The sequence below is a fragment of the Brassica napus genome, chromosome A5 (genome assembly GCF_020379485.1).
Source record: "Brassica napus cultivar Da-Ae chromosome A5, Da-Ae, whole genome shotgun sequence".
NCBI lineage: Eukaryota > Viridiplantae > Streptophyta > Magnoliopsida > Brassicales > Brassicaceae > Brassica > Brassica napus.
In genome coordinates this window covers 9223467-9235946 of record NC_063438.1, presented here as the reverse complement: position 1 = coordinate 9235946, position 12480 = coordinate 9223467, and the positions used below count along the sequence as shown (strand labels likewise).

Sequence of the window (12480 nt, the reverse complement as noted above, 5' to 3'; positions counted from 1 at the left end):
TATTTCTTTCATAATATCTGATTTTATCTCCTCCCAGTGTTGGTGATAGAAAATTGCTGAAAAACCATCTGGACCTGGAGCTCTGTGTGGTCCAATGTCGAAAACAGCCTGTTGGACTTCATCTTCAGTGATATCGCGAGTAAGATCTTCATTCACAGACGCACTAACTTTCTGTTGAAACCCGTGAAAAACTTGATCAAAGTAGATGCTTACATCGCCTTGAGAGGAAAATAAAGAGTTGAAATAATTCTCTGCAACTCTGGCAATATTTTTGTGTCCTCTGTGTACTACTCCCGCCTCATCTTGGATAGATGTGATAGTATTTTTAATCCTTCTTGTTCGAGAGACAGCATGAAAGTATTTTGTGTTTCTGTCACCCGCTCGTAGCCACATGACTCGGCTTTTCTGCTTCCAAAATATTTCTTCCTCCATGTAAGCTTTATCCAACTCTTCTTTAAACATAGTAGTTTCCGTCTGAGTAGATGTTGCTGAACAAAGTGCTTTATCCAATCTTCCTCTTAGTACTTTGATTTGTTCTTCTGCATTATTTCTGTTGCTCCGCTTCCATACAGCAATCTGTTGGCGGCATCTGCTGATCCTATTAGTCAACGGTATCTGTAACAGGCTTGTTTGTCCTGTACCTCTCCACCCACGCATGACTGATTCTTTGAATCCATCTTTATCAATCATGCGACTATCGTAGCAAAATGTTCTTCTTGGCTGATCTCTGTCTGCTGAAATATATGTGATTAAAGGTCGATGATCTGACTCTCCAAGCTCTAGAAACACTGTCTCAGATGCCGGATATTCTGAAAACCATTTAGTATTAGACATGACTCTGTCTAGACAACATTGTACTAGATCATTTCCTCTTTTCCCTGCCCATGAGAATCTATTACCAACGGTAGGAAGATCTGTAAAATCACAATGTCTCACCATGGCTCTGAAGTTACTAAAAGAAGCCTCAGAACGTACTCTGCCTCCATCCTTTTCATGATTCCCCAATATTTCATTGAAGTCTCCTAGAACCATCCATGCTTCATTTCTTCTAGTGATGGCTAACCGTTCTAATTTTTCCCATGTGTAATGGCGCATAGACTGATTTGGATGACCATACACAAAGGAATAATAAAACCAGCTTCCATTACAATGAACTTTACAATCGATCAAATTAGCAGACTGAAACAGAATTTGCAACTGTACATGAGCTTTCCAATAAAGAACTAAACCACCACTTAGACCTATAGGAGGAACTGAAACATAATTAAGACAATCTAACTGAGCACCCACATCCCGAATAACATCATCCTGCTGCTTAGTTTCGGATAGGCATATTATGTCCAGGAGATACTTCCGATTGATCTCCTTTAGGCGTCGAACCGTCGAGTCATTGCCTAGACCTCGACAGTTCCAGCAGGTTGTCCTCATGGTGGAAGAGGTGGTTCTGGGCCCACCGCGCCTCCCAAACCAGAAGAGTTCTCTGACTCTGAATCTTCTTCATTCTCATTTTGAGTGCCATTAATAGGATATAACACCTTCGAGCGTTTAGTGTTCCTTGTGCCGCTTGTCTCTCCACGTTCTGCATTAGTGAGCCTGGCTGTGTTCCCATTTGCCTCTGACATCCACGCCTTCCTCTTCATCCCAACTTCTCTGTCAGTTTTGATTCCTAAAGGATCAATTGGGTTGTGCATCTCCTCAGTGATGGCTTCATCTGTAAACATCGTACGCATGCCTGAACCATTCCACAGCTCGTCCTCTTTCTCTTCATCCTCCATATCATCTTGTCTTGTCTCTTCATTTGCTTCTTGCTCATTGCCTCCATCTTCATCATCATCATGATGTTCTTCCTCATCATTAACTTCTTCAATTATTACCCCTTGGTTTGGCACAAGCTCAGGAGCCTCATTATCCTCTCCACTATCATCATCATCTTCATCTTCATCTGCTTGACCCGGGCCGCCATTGTTGATGACACATGCTCCAGAATCATGAGTGAGCATTCCGCAGAGTTCGCAGAATCCACGGAGCCGTTCATATTGGAATCGGAGGGTAGTGTTGATTCCCAGAACAAATTGATAGTTCCTTTGGAAACGTAGTGGATTGATGATGTTCCAGTTAATTCTGACTCTGACGAAATCCAAACGACTCCCATTCTCTTCATTGTAATCCATTTGGATGTACTGGCCCATTGTACGCGCAATTGAAACGATGACTTCACGGTTCATGTATTGAAACGGGATCCCTCGGATTTGGATCCAGAAAGGGATAAAATCGAGCAAGGCTAGATCCATTAACGGGGTCCAGCGTTGTAGCACCAACATTCGATCTGCGAAGGCCCACGGTCCTCTTCTGATAACAGTCTCCATCGCCTCTTCCGAGGGGAAGACAAATTGGAAGCGACGGTGTTCAATAATTCGCCCTCTGGCCAGTCCTTCAAGTCCCCAATTTCTGGGCATGGTGGCAATGATCGCACGAAGATTTTGGCGGCGGGGCATGACCGGTCGGCCGATAAGGATGAAACGGTTTTCTTCTTCGGCTTGGCGGACGATCTCCGGTGGAAGAACAAAAGGGGCATCATTGATGCCTAAATCAATGTCTTGAAAGGCTCGACGTATGTTGTCTGCCATTGGGTGGAAGAGAAAGAATCTCCAACAGAAGGAAAGCAGATTTGTCAGAAAGGAAGTAACCAAATGTGGAGTTTTGATTATTCCATAGCCAGTATTATATATCCTCTGTTCTGGTAACTGTCTTCGTAGCACTTCATCACGATGGTAATTTGATTCCGTCGTGGAGATAACTGACGTCGTGGGTAGAAGTCGCTGAGACAACAACCACAAGTCCGAAAAATCATCATCAACCACCTCTACAATGGCGAGAAATTGCAGGAAAAGTAACCGTTGTTGGAATCGCCTTTTGGGTCGCATCTCTATCGTTGTTTTTTATAAAAGTAAATCTTTTATAAATTATTATTATTATTTAAATACGTCTAATGTAGGTAATTAAATTCTAGGATTCTTAAAATAACTACACTAATAATTACATGTGGTTAGAAACTTCTCCTATAATTTTCAGGACAACCTTATCAACGAATTTTTAAAATTAACATAATGTAATAAATACGAAAGATATTATTGAAGAAAAAAACATAAATGTCTTTATTTGAGATATATATTTTAAGTTATATAAAAACTTTTTTTATCATTGATTTAATATGTGTATTTGAAATTTTACTGTAATATTAATATTATATTATAAATATTTTAATAAGAGGTTTTATCAATGCTCTCATGAGTTCTTATGCTTTCATATATAATTTTAAAATATATATATATAATTCTTGATATGATAAAATATCTTAGAATATAATCAATAATAATTATCAACTTTGATTAGGGTTCTTGGAATTATTTTGGGGTATGAATATTCCAAAAAGGAGTATGAATTGGAAATATATATCAGAATCTCATTTTTTATGAATTTTTGAAAACTTATTTTATTAGAAATCTAAAAAAAAACATTATTTGTTTTCGTCTCTATCACCAACCATATCCCAAACAGGAGTATGAATTTGAGTTACATATTAGGATCTAATTTATTTTTGAGACTTTTAAAAGTTATTTTATTAGAAATCTTAAAACATTATGAGTTTTTCTCTCTATCTCCTTTTTTTTTTTTGAACAACCTCTCTATGTAACTAAATTAGGATAAGATCTACCGTATGATAAATCAAAAGGAAAAAAAAATATCTTAGAATATAATCAATAATAATTATCAACTTTGATTCTTGGAATTATTTTGGGGTATGAATATTCCAAAAAGGAGTATGAATTGGAAAATATATATCAGAATCTAATTTGTTTATGGATTTTTGAAAACTTATTTTATTAGAAATCTGAAAAAAAAAAACAATATTTGTTTTCGTCTCTATCACCACCATATCCCAAACAGGAGTATGAATTTGAGTTACATATCAGGATCTAATTTATTTTTGAAAATTTTAAGAGTTATTTTATTAGAAATCTTAAAACATTATGCGTTGTTCTCCCTATCTCCCATCCTGTTAGAAAAAGGAGTTTGAATTAGACATATGTATCACTATCTAATTTACATATCAGGATCTAATTTATTTTTGAATTTTTTACAGCTATTTTATTAGAAATATTAAAACATTATTTGTTTTTCTCTCCATCTCCGATCCTGTTAGCAAAAGGAGTTTGAATTAGACATCTATATCATGATCTAATTGACATATGAATTATTGAAATCTTATTTTATTTGAAATCTGAAAAACATTATTTATTTTAGTGTCTATCTCCAATCTCTCTCCCCTGATATAACCAACACACAAAGTCTGAAGCAAAACATCAACATAAAATACAAAACAAGAACAAACAAGACCTCCACATTGGCTCTAAACACAACCAAGAATCTCAGCTTCTCCCTAAAGAGAACTAAGAAACTTAACCCATATGATCTGTGCACTCTCCATTGCCTCTCTCGCAAACTCCTCAGCCGCTTGCTCCTCTTTCGCCTTCCTCACAGCTCCATGATACTCCTCGTAAGCCTCTGAAGCATCAACAAGAAGATGAGAGAGACCTTTCACAACCTCCTTAAACTTCACGTCAACAGCTTCTCTCTCTGTTTCAAGCTTCTTCAACAGTTTCTTGATCGCAAAGATTCTCACGTACAACGCGTCTCCTCTCTGAGCAAGCCTTTTAGCCTCCTCGAAGTTAGCGTCCACGAAGGTTTGCTTCTCAGTGGCAGTCTCTTTGAGCATTGTAGCTCGCGCCTTTGCGATGTTGACACGCTCAGAAGCTTCAAGTCCTTCTGTGATGACGTTTCTGTACTTAGCTAACCTAGAAATGTAACTGATCGGAGCTGAGCTTAGCTCTTCGAAAGTTGCAGCCATGACGAGAATCTTATCAAAGTCTTGACGTGTCACGAGCTGACGAGCGGTTAAGCCACGAAGCTCTTTCAGTTTAGCTCTAAGGCTCTCTACAGTCTCTGATGTGGCTGCTGATTCACTTGTGGATGAAGTGAGAACATTATGAGATTCCTTTTCTTTCCTGTGATTCTCAACTAGTTGAGTCAAAGACTTAGTGAGACTAGAAGAAGTCTCTGTTCCCTGCATAAATTAGGGTTTTGAGATTAGGTTGTGATTTGTTTCTTGCTGCTCAAGAAAGGTCAAAAACAAAACCTGGAGTTCAGATTCTTCTGAGAGGATCTCTTCTATGCTATACTGTGTTGATATAGAGATTGAAGCAACTTCGTCTTGCTTTAAACCAGAATTGTCTTGATTGAAACAGCCACAGACACCTGACTGTCCTAGTCCAAGAAACTCTGGTGTAATGGAACCCCTCTGTTTCATTCCACTCTGAGCTTCTGCACAACAAGAAGGTGGAATCAGATATTGTAAAATTATATTAACTGCTTAGTGTAATCTTGAAGTTACCTTCAAATTCGCGTTCGATCTCTTCCAACATTAACTTTCTCTTAGCAGCTGTAACAAGCATTTATAGATTAGGGTTTGAATGTTTGCATGAGAAGGTTGTAAAAGAGAAGAGAGTTTTACATTGTTCTTCATTGTTTACGGAATCATCAGATTTTATCTGTTGAAGACCTTGAATAGCATCTGCAGGTAGAATATTGAACATGTTCAAGATTTCCTCTGAAGCATATGAGCTTACATTAGACAGATAATGATATGTTGAGGATACCTTCAAACTCACGTTCCATCTCTTCAAGCATACTCTTCCTCTTTGCAGCTGTGACAAAGACACAAAAGAATCATAAGTCAGTGAATATATTAGGAAAGAAAGAGTCGACAACACACAGGAAAAAGTAAGTATTTACATTGATCATCATCAGTGAACTCATTTTGTTGTTTAAGATCACGTGTGGCAGCTGCAAGTAGACACATTGTTAGAATATTATTCACCATGTTTGGTTCTATTGATAGTAAGATACCTTCAAATTCACGTTCAATTTCTTCAAGCATACTTTGTCTCTTTGCAGCTGTAACAAATACATCAAAACTTGTCTGAGATTAACCCTAGGGGGAAAGAGAAGCAGATCAGAAGGGAAGAAGAGTGTGTTTACTTTGTTCTGTGTCTTCACTGGAGCTTTCAACTTGAAGTTGCTTAAGGCTATCTGTAGCAGCTGTAAAGAGACAAGACTCTCAGATTACACTCAGAGATGTTATATGAACTTAGTTAAAACTAGTAAATGTTAGGTGTAAGATACCTTGGAAATCGCGTTCGATCTCTTCTAATATACTCTGTCTCTTTGCATCTGTTTAACATCAAGGTGAAGATCAAGAAAACCATATACAGCAAAAGGGTACAAATAAAGAAGAGGGGAGTATATACCTTGTTCTTCTTCAGTTTTGTCCCCGGTTGAATCATTAGCCTTGAGTTGTCCAAGACCTTTTGTAGCAGCTATGAGAAAACAGAACACATAAACATATACTTAAGTAACATAACAACTTTCTTAGTGATAGATAAAACCTGTTTAAGGCAGTTAGTACCTTTGAATTCGCGTTCTATCTCCTCAAGCATACTTAGTCTCTTTGCAGCTGTAACAAGAAGTAGAAGCAGCTTCAGAGACAATGTATCTGAGTAAACATAAATAGATCATGAGACTTTACATTGTTCTTCATCATCATTGCTTCCGGTAGAATCAGAAACTTTGAGTTCTTCAAGGCCTTCAATAGCGGCTGAAAGTAGGAAAATTTAAACAGAAAATGCATAAGTAAACTCTTTTTCATCATTTTACTCACATCTTGTTCATAATGACGAAACTTAAGAGCAGAAAGTAATGGTGTCTCAAGAAACCTTCAAACTCGCGTTCAATCTCTTCAAGCATACTTTTTCTCTTTGCAGCTGTAACAAAGACAAAACCATTTACAAACTACTAAAGAAAAGACAATGGATCAGAGAAATTTGAGAGGGAAGAGGTTTTATACATTGTTCTTCATTATCTTTGTCCCCAGTGAAGTCATTAACCTTTAGTTGTTCAAGATCCTTTGTAGCGGCTACAAATAGGAAGTTAAATAGAAGACAAAACAATCTTTTAGATTAAACATTCCAAAATAGAGGAATTATTCTTAGACAGGTTTCAAAGGGTATGTTAAGAATATACCTTCAAATTCGCGTTCGATCTCATCCAGCAAACTTTGTCTCTTTGCAGCTGTAACAAGGACACAGATGCTGCTGCATCAATGAAGGATAAAACTGAATCACAAATACAAAGTAAGAGAGGAAGAGTTCTTTACATTGTTCTTCATCATTTCCTTCATCAGTCTTTACTTGTTTCAAACTAGTTGAAGCAGCTGAAAGTAAGAAAAGCAAAAGAAGACAGTTTTATTAGTGAGGTTTGTATAAACTAACTATAACCATATGGATTGAATCTATGAGATACCTTCAAACTCTCGTTCGATTTCTTCCAACATCTTCTGTCTCTCAGCAGCTGAAACAAGAGGCAGGTAACAACCACCTCAGCAAAAGACACAACTCATGAAGAAAAGTGTAAGAGAGAAAAGCTGTTCATACATAATTCTTCACTGTCCTTGGCACCATCAGATCCAGCTTGGTTCAGACCATTGAGATGGGCTGCAATTAATCAAGAAACAATCACTTTACTAAACACCAACTTCTAATAAGTTATGGACTTAACAAAGATTTGACTTTCTATCTTTAGAAGGCCTTTTCTTCCTATAACACCATCACTATAAGAAATAGAGAGATTAAGATCTTAACATACCTTCAAATTCAAGTTCTATTTGATCTAAGAGACTCGAACGTTGAACACTTTCATCACTAACAGCTCCAACCTAAAAACAAAAGAAGATAAAGCGCCCCTTAGTTCTATAATGAATTGCAGAAATCTCTTAGGCAGATTCATCTTTAAATCTGAATCCCAACCTGGTTTGAGTTATCAGCTGAATCACTGAAAGTAGTGCCCTCAGATTCATCAGACAGAGACAGAGAGATAGTGTTCTGATCAGTCACTGTAGTGTTCTTCTGGTTCTCAGTCACTATATCTGAAGCTGTAGACACAAAAAAAAAACACAGAAGCTGAAGAAAACAGAAGTGAGAAAAGAACAATAAAGAGGCAGAGAGGCCCGGCAGAGAGAGACAAAGTTTACACTGATCTTTATCTTCCTTGCCTTGAAGAGCATTGACACTATCTGCAATTCAAAAACAAATCAGTCCAAGAAAAAAAAATAGAGGGAGAATCTTGATGATTCTAGGTATTATCTTTACCTTGGTATTCACGTTCAATTAGATCCAAATGACTCAGCCTACTAGCACCACCATCATCCTAAGAACACACCAAATGAATCATTTTTCTTCAGGGTTGAAAGAAGCAGAAAAAAAGGTACATGGTTTGTGTGTTACCTGACAAGAAACGTCATGGAAGCTGGAAAGAACAAGACACAGAGACAAACCTAGAGCAAGAAAATTCATTCTCATGGCGGATACTTTCATTAAAGGTCGCAATCTTTTAGCTTGAAGAAAGCATAAGGGCAGTGGAAACGTTTTTTTAATACAAAACAGTTGTAACTAACTCAAACGTGTGTCATATTTTTTTTCTTTCTCATGGCTCTTCTAGAGAACTCATATGGTGTGTGTGTGGTGTGTAGTAAATCTAAACAGATGCATAAAATAATCCAAACGCACTAGAGCTAAACGAATCTATACACTCACCCTACTAGGACTGAACTTCGAACTTTTAATTTGTTCATTTTTAATATTTACATTTTATTTAATTTAACGTGATAGTTATAATTACTTTATAATTTTTTCACCTTGTTCAGGTTTTATGTGATGGTTATAACTTTATAGTATTACCTACTGTGTCCTCGCATTCAAGAGTGAACAATTAATACCGGTAGAGTAGGCCTGGGCATTTTAACCTGAACCCGAAAATCCGAACCCGAACCGAGATGAAAATATCCGATCCGGAATCAAACAAAAAAATTTTAAAGTACTTTGTGGGTCTAAATTTCTTTTACCCGAAAGAACCGGAACCGAAAAGAATCGATCCGAATAGATCCAGACCCAAAAAGAACCGACCTGAATAGACCCGGCCCGATAAGAACCGATTTGTACCCGATTTAAAAATATGTATATCCAAAACTATAATTTTTGGTGTTCTATTTTAGTTGAAGTATCTTTTGTTAACCACATTTGTTATTTTTTTATAACATTTTTTAAGTAATATGAAGCCTTAAAATATAAAATTTAGAGTTTACAAATGTTTTATTTTAATTATTAATAGTTTTATTTAAGTTATTTTGTAAAATTTTAGATATATATGACAAATATCGACTAAAATTGATGGAGTTGGATATGTCATGTCCTTTTAGAATCCTAAAAATCCGAACCCGATCTGGACCCGATATAGATCCGAAAAATTACGGGTATTTTATGGGTATTATAATTATATATCCGAATCGACCTGGATCCGAGAAGAACCGATCCGAACCGAAAATTTCTAAATACCTATTGGGTCTAAATGTTTATGACCCGAAGGATCCGGATCCGAAAGGAACCGGCCCGAACCGAACGCCCAGGCCCTACAGTAGAGGATCGTTTCAACGTGGAAAATGTGATGTGATACATATTTGTGTGTATGCATTACTAATTGTACTGGTGTGTTCTTTGGACATGTATGAGACACCGTGTACGTGAGTTCATAATCAACTTAGGTTTTACTTTTAGTCGCGACATCATTATAATGAATTAAATTTGATGAGATGTCCATACTAGGAGAAACTATTGGTAGATTAAATTCTTAGAGGTGTCTAGAGTTTATTGATGAATTCTTATCGGTTTCATAATCTAAATATAAATTAGTATATAAATATATAGTTTTATGCTTTCTCGAAAAATATATAACTAGCAGTATTAGTTTTATATTTGAAATTTAGTGTTAGTAAAGTATTAATTCATTACAATTTTACTCATCATACATAAATTTCCAAAAATATTATAGATATATGCTGGCTATAAATAAACAAAATATTTCTCGACGGATTTTAAACAAAATTTTATACACACATATATATATATATATTAATAAGTATCTTAACTCTAAAAATTAACCAATGTTTAAAAAATTCAGATGCCTCTAAATATGAACTCCTTTCCTCCTAAGTAATGGTTTTATATGTTAAAGGAAAATATAATATATATATATATATATATATATATATATATATATATATATATATATATATATTGTTGAAGTGAATTTTGCCATTTCAAAGTAACTAGCTTGAAATACGTTTAAGAAATGTTTGTTATCGTGATTTAACCATTCTAGAATGTGTTATGTGTTTTATCTTTTTATCTTTTTATTTTTTTAAATTTTCATATTTCTGCCACTTAAATTAACGATCTTATGGTTTAGAGTTTTTTCATATTATTACTGAAATCTATCTATCTATCTATATATATAAAGAATGGGTTTCTTCACTCCTATGCCATCCACATCTGATTCCACGTCATTAAATCGGAGTCTGTGGTGGCGACACGTGTTACGATCAATCAATACTTAATGTTTCATTTATTCTTAAGTTTAATGGGTTTTATGTGTCTACTACTGCTTAAATACATCTTCTCCAAAAAATTGTATACAAAACCTAGGAAAAGTGGCCGCTGTGCAACAATTCCTATTCAGTCAACTGTCAATAAAAATTCAACGGCTTTATCGGTGACAAACGATTCCGATCAATGTTAGTAGGAAGCTATTGTTTTTTGCGAATATACTTTTTTAATCCGGCACCGTTACGGAAATTAACTTGGTTCATGCATCTTTATTAACATACTCGCATTAATACATATTCTCTACTTCTCACACAATCTCACATTCAATAGATCCCTTCATTCATTTTTTTGTATTAATCTTCCATTATAAAAATGAAATTTTTTTCCAACAAAATCATCAGTTCATTTTTCTTAATAAACAACACAAAAAGGTGATGAAAAGAAATTTATTAAGTCCATGATTGTGCTTAACGAATTGTGACAGAAAAGTAATAAAAACAGAAGAAATGAGATGAGAAACAAAATAAACAAAGAAGAATAAAAATGAGGAAGACATTAATTCTTCCGTAAGCAATCTCGTGTTCGGATCCAAATGAGGTCGATCGATCCAAGAACGATAATAATCTGAAGAAGATATGCTTTTTTCAATCAAATTCGTGTGTAAATATAGTATCTGAGAGGATGAAGAAATGGAGTGAATGAAGAGGATGGAAGGTGCGGGTATTTATAGATGAAATGCTGCCGATAGTACCGAGGAAATTCCGACGGAATCCCGACGGCAACGGCTCTTTCCTCGGAATTTCCTCGGAATTTTTAAAATCCCCCAACTTTTAACGGCTATAATATATCATCGGATATTCATCGGTATTTTCCAAGGAATATGATTTTTTCGGTATTTCATCGGTATATTTCGAGGAAATTCCGAAGAAACCCAAAATTTGGGTTTCCTCGCAATTTCTTCGGAAATTCGTCGGAATATTCCGAGGATCTCATTTTCCGTCAGAATTACGCTGTTTTCTTGTAGTGTCCCTCTCCTCAAACCAATCCCTCACTTCTCCACAACACGGATTGCCAACGCACCACGTGACGCTCCTCCTCCACCACCTTCTGAATCACGTCCTCTCAACCGCCGCAAGGAGCCAAACTACTCCCCCTAATTATTCAGTATGAGATATAAGAGATAAGAAGAGAAGATGAGTTCAAAGGGAGAAATCTCACATATATTTATACCAAACCCACACATCGTCGGAGAACGAATAGGATTTATGACGAAGCTATTAATTAGACCGTTTCAGGTCGTGAAAAGAAGCGCAGAGATCACCGTCTTGGTCACCGCACGATCAGGAGAGTCAAACTTCTTGTTTTCGATTCAGTAGTATTAGGGTTAGAGCCGACTTCAACTTAAGCGGGCCGGGTAAATCTCACAAATTCGGAGCCCAAGCACATGAATACACGGTACAAGCCCACGATCGCTTAATGAAACTGTATGTTCAGAGGCGCTGAACACGTGGCATCTCCTCGTTTAATGATTTTCGTAAGTAGAATCCAACGTTGTACAAAGAGGAGAAAGCAAACGATTCTTTATAATAATAAATAAATAAATAAATAGATTCTTTTTGTAGCCATCTTCGATTTTCAAGATTACAACGTACATCCACAAGAAAAGAATATGCAACCATAAATCAAAATACTATTGTTTTTTGGGAAAACTGTTTTTTAGAGCAAAAAAAAATGATAACTATGTCCCTTTAGACTAATATCTATTTTGTGTCATTTTTGCCCATAACACCCTTTAATATTTTTGAAAATAAATTCAATAAGTAGTTTTACAAACCAAAAAAAAATTGGAAAAATAGTAACTTTTGATAAAATACCAATATGAACTTAGTGGTATTTTTTTCAGTTCTAAAAATGTTTAAATCATAAA

General features: G+C 35.8%; 2 protein-coding genes across 4 annotated transcripts; both read right to left on the bottom strand.

The window, feature by feature from the left end:
• Nucleotides 1–1424: 1424 nt before the first annotated feature.
• LOC106392537 lies at nt 1425–2627 on the bottom strand. Its single transcript, XM_013833341.3, has one exon. It carries the CDS (start codon nt 2625–2627, stop codon nt 1425–1427), a length of 1203 nt encoding a protein of 400 aa, XP_013688795.2.
• A 1628-nt stretch (nt 2628–4255) lies between these two features.
• LOC106406183 (TSK-associating protein 1) lies at nt 4256–8586 on the bottom strand. 3 transcript variants are annotated; one of them, XM_013846797.3, is made up of 23 exons: nt 8400–8585; nt 8265–8322; nt 8147–8188; nt 7923–8047; nt 7762–7831; nt 7551–7610; nt 7420–7467; nt 7274–7330; nt 7141–7188; nt 6965–7033; nt 6834–6881; nt 6647–6715; nt 6527–6574; nt 6369–6437; nt 6244–6291; nt 6100–6159; nt 5968–6015; nt 5854–5904; nt 5718–5765; nt 5573–5632; nt 5453–5500; nt 5198–5382; nt 4256–5125 (listed from the first exon to the last, which is right to left on the bottom strand). In XM_013846797.3, exons 1-23 carry the CDS (start codon nt 8487–8489, stop codon nt 4442–4444), a joined length of 2133 nt encoding a protein of 710 aa, XP_013702251.2. In that variant the 5' UTR covers nt 8490–8585; the 3' UTR covers nt 4256–4441. The 3 variants fall into 3 exon arrangements, with proteins under 3 accessions (XP_013702251.2, XP_048636925.1, XP_048636926.1); XM_048780968.1 differs by having other exon boundaries at nt 5854–6015; nt 8400–8586; XM_048780969.1 differs by lacking the exons at nt 6100–6159; nt 6244–6291; nt 6369–6437; ... (1 more) ...; nt 6647–6715; nt 6834–6881 and having other exon boundaries at nt 8400–8583.
• Nucleotides 8587–12480: the final 3894 nt, after the last annotated feature.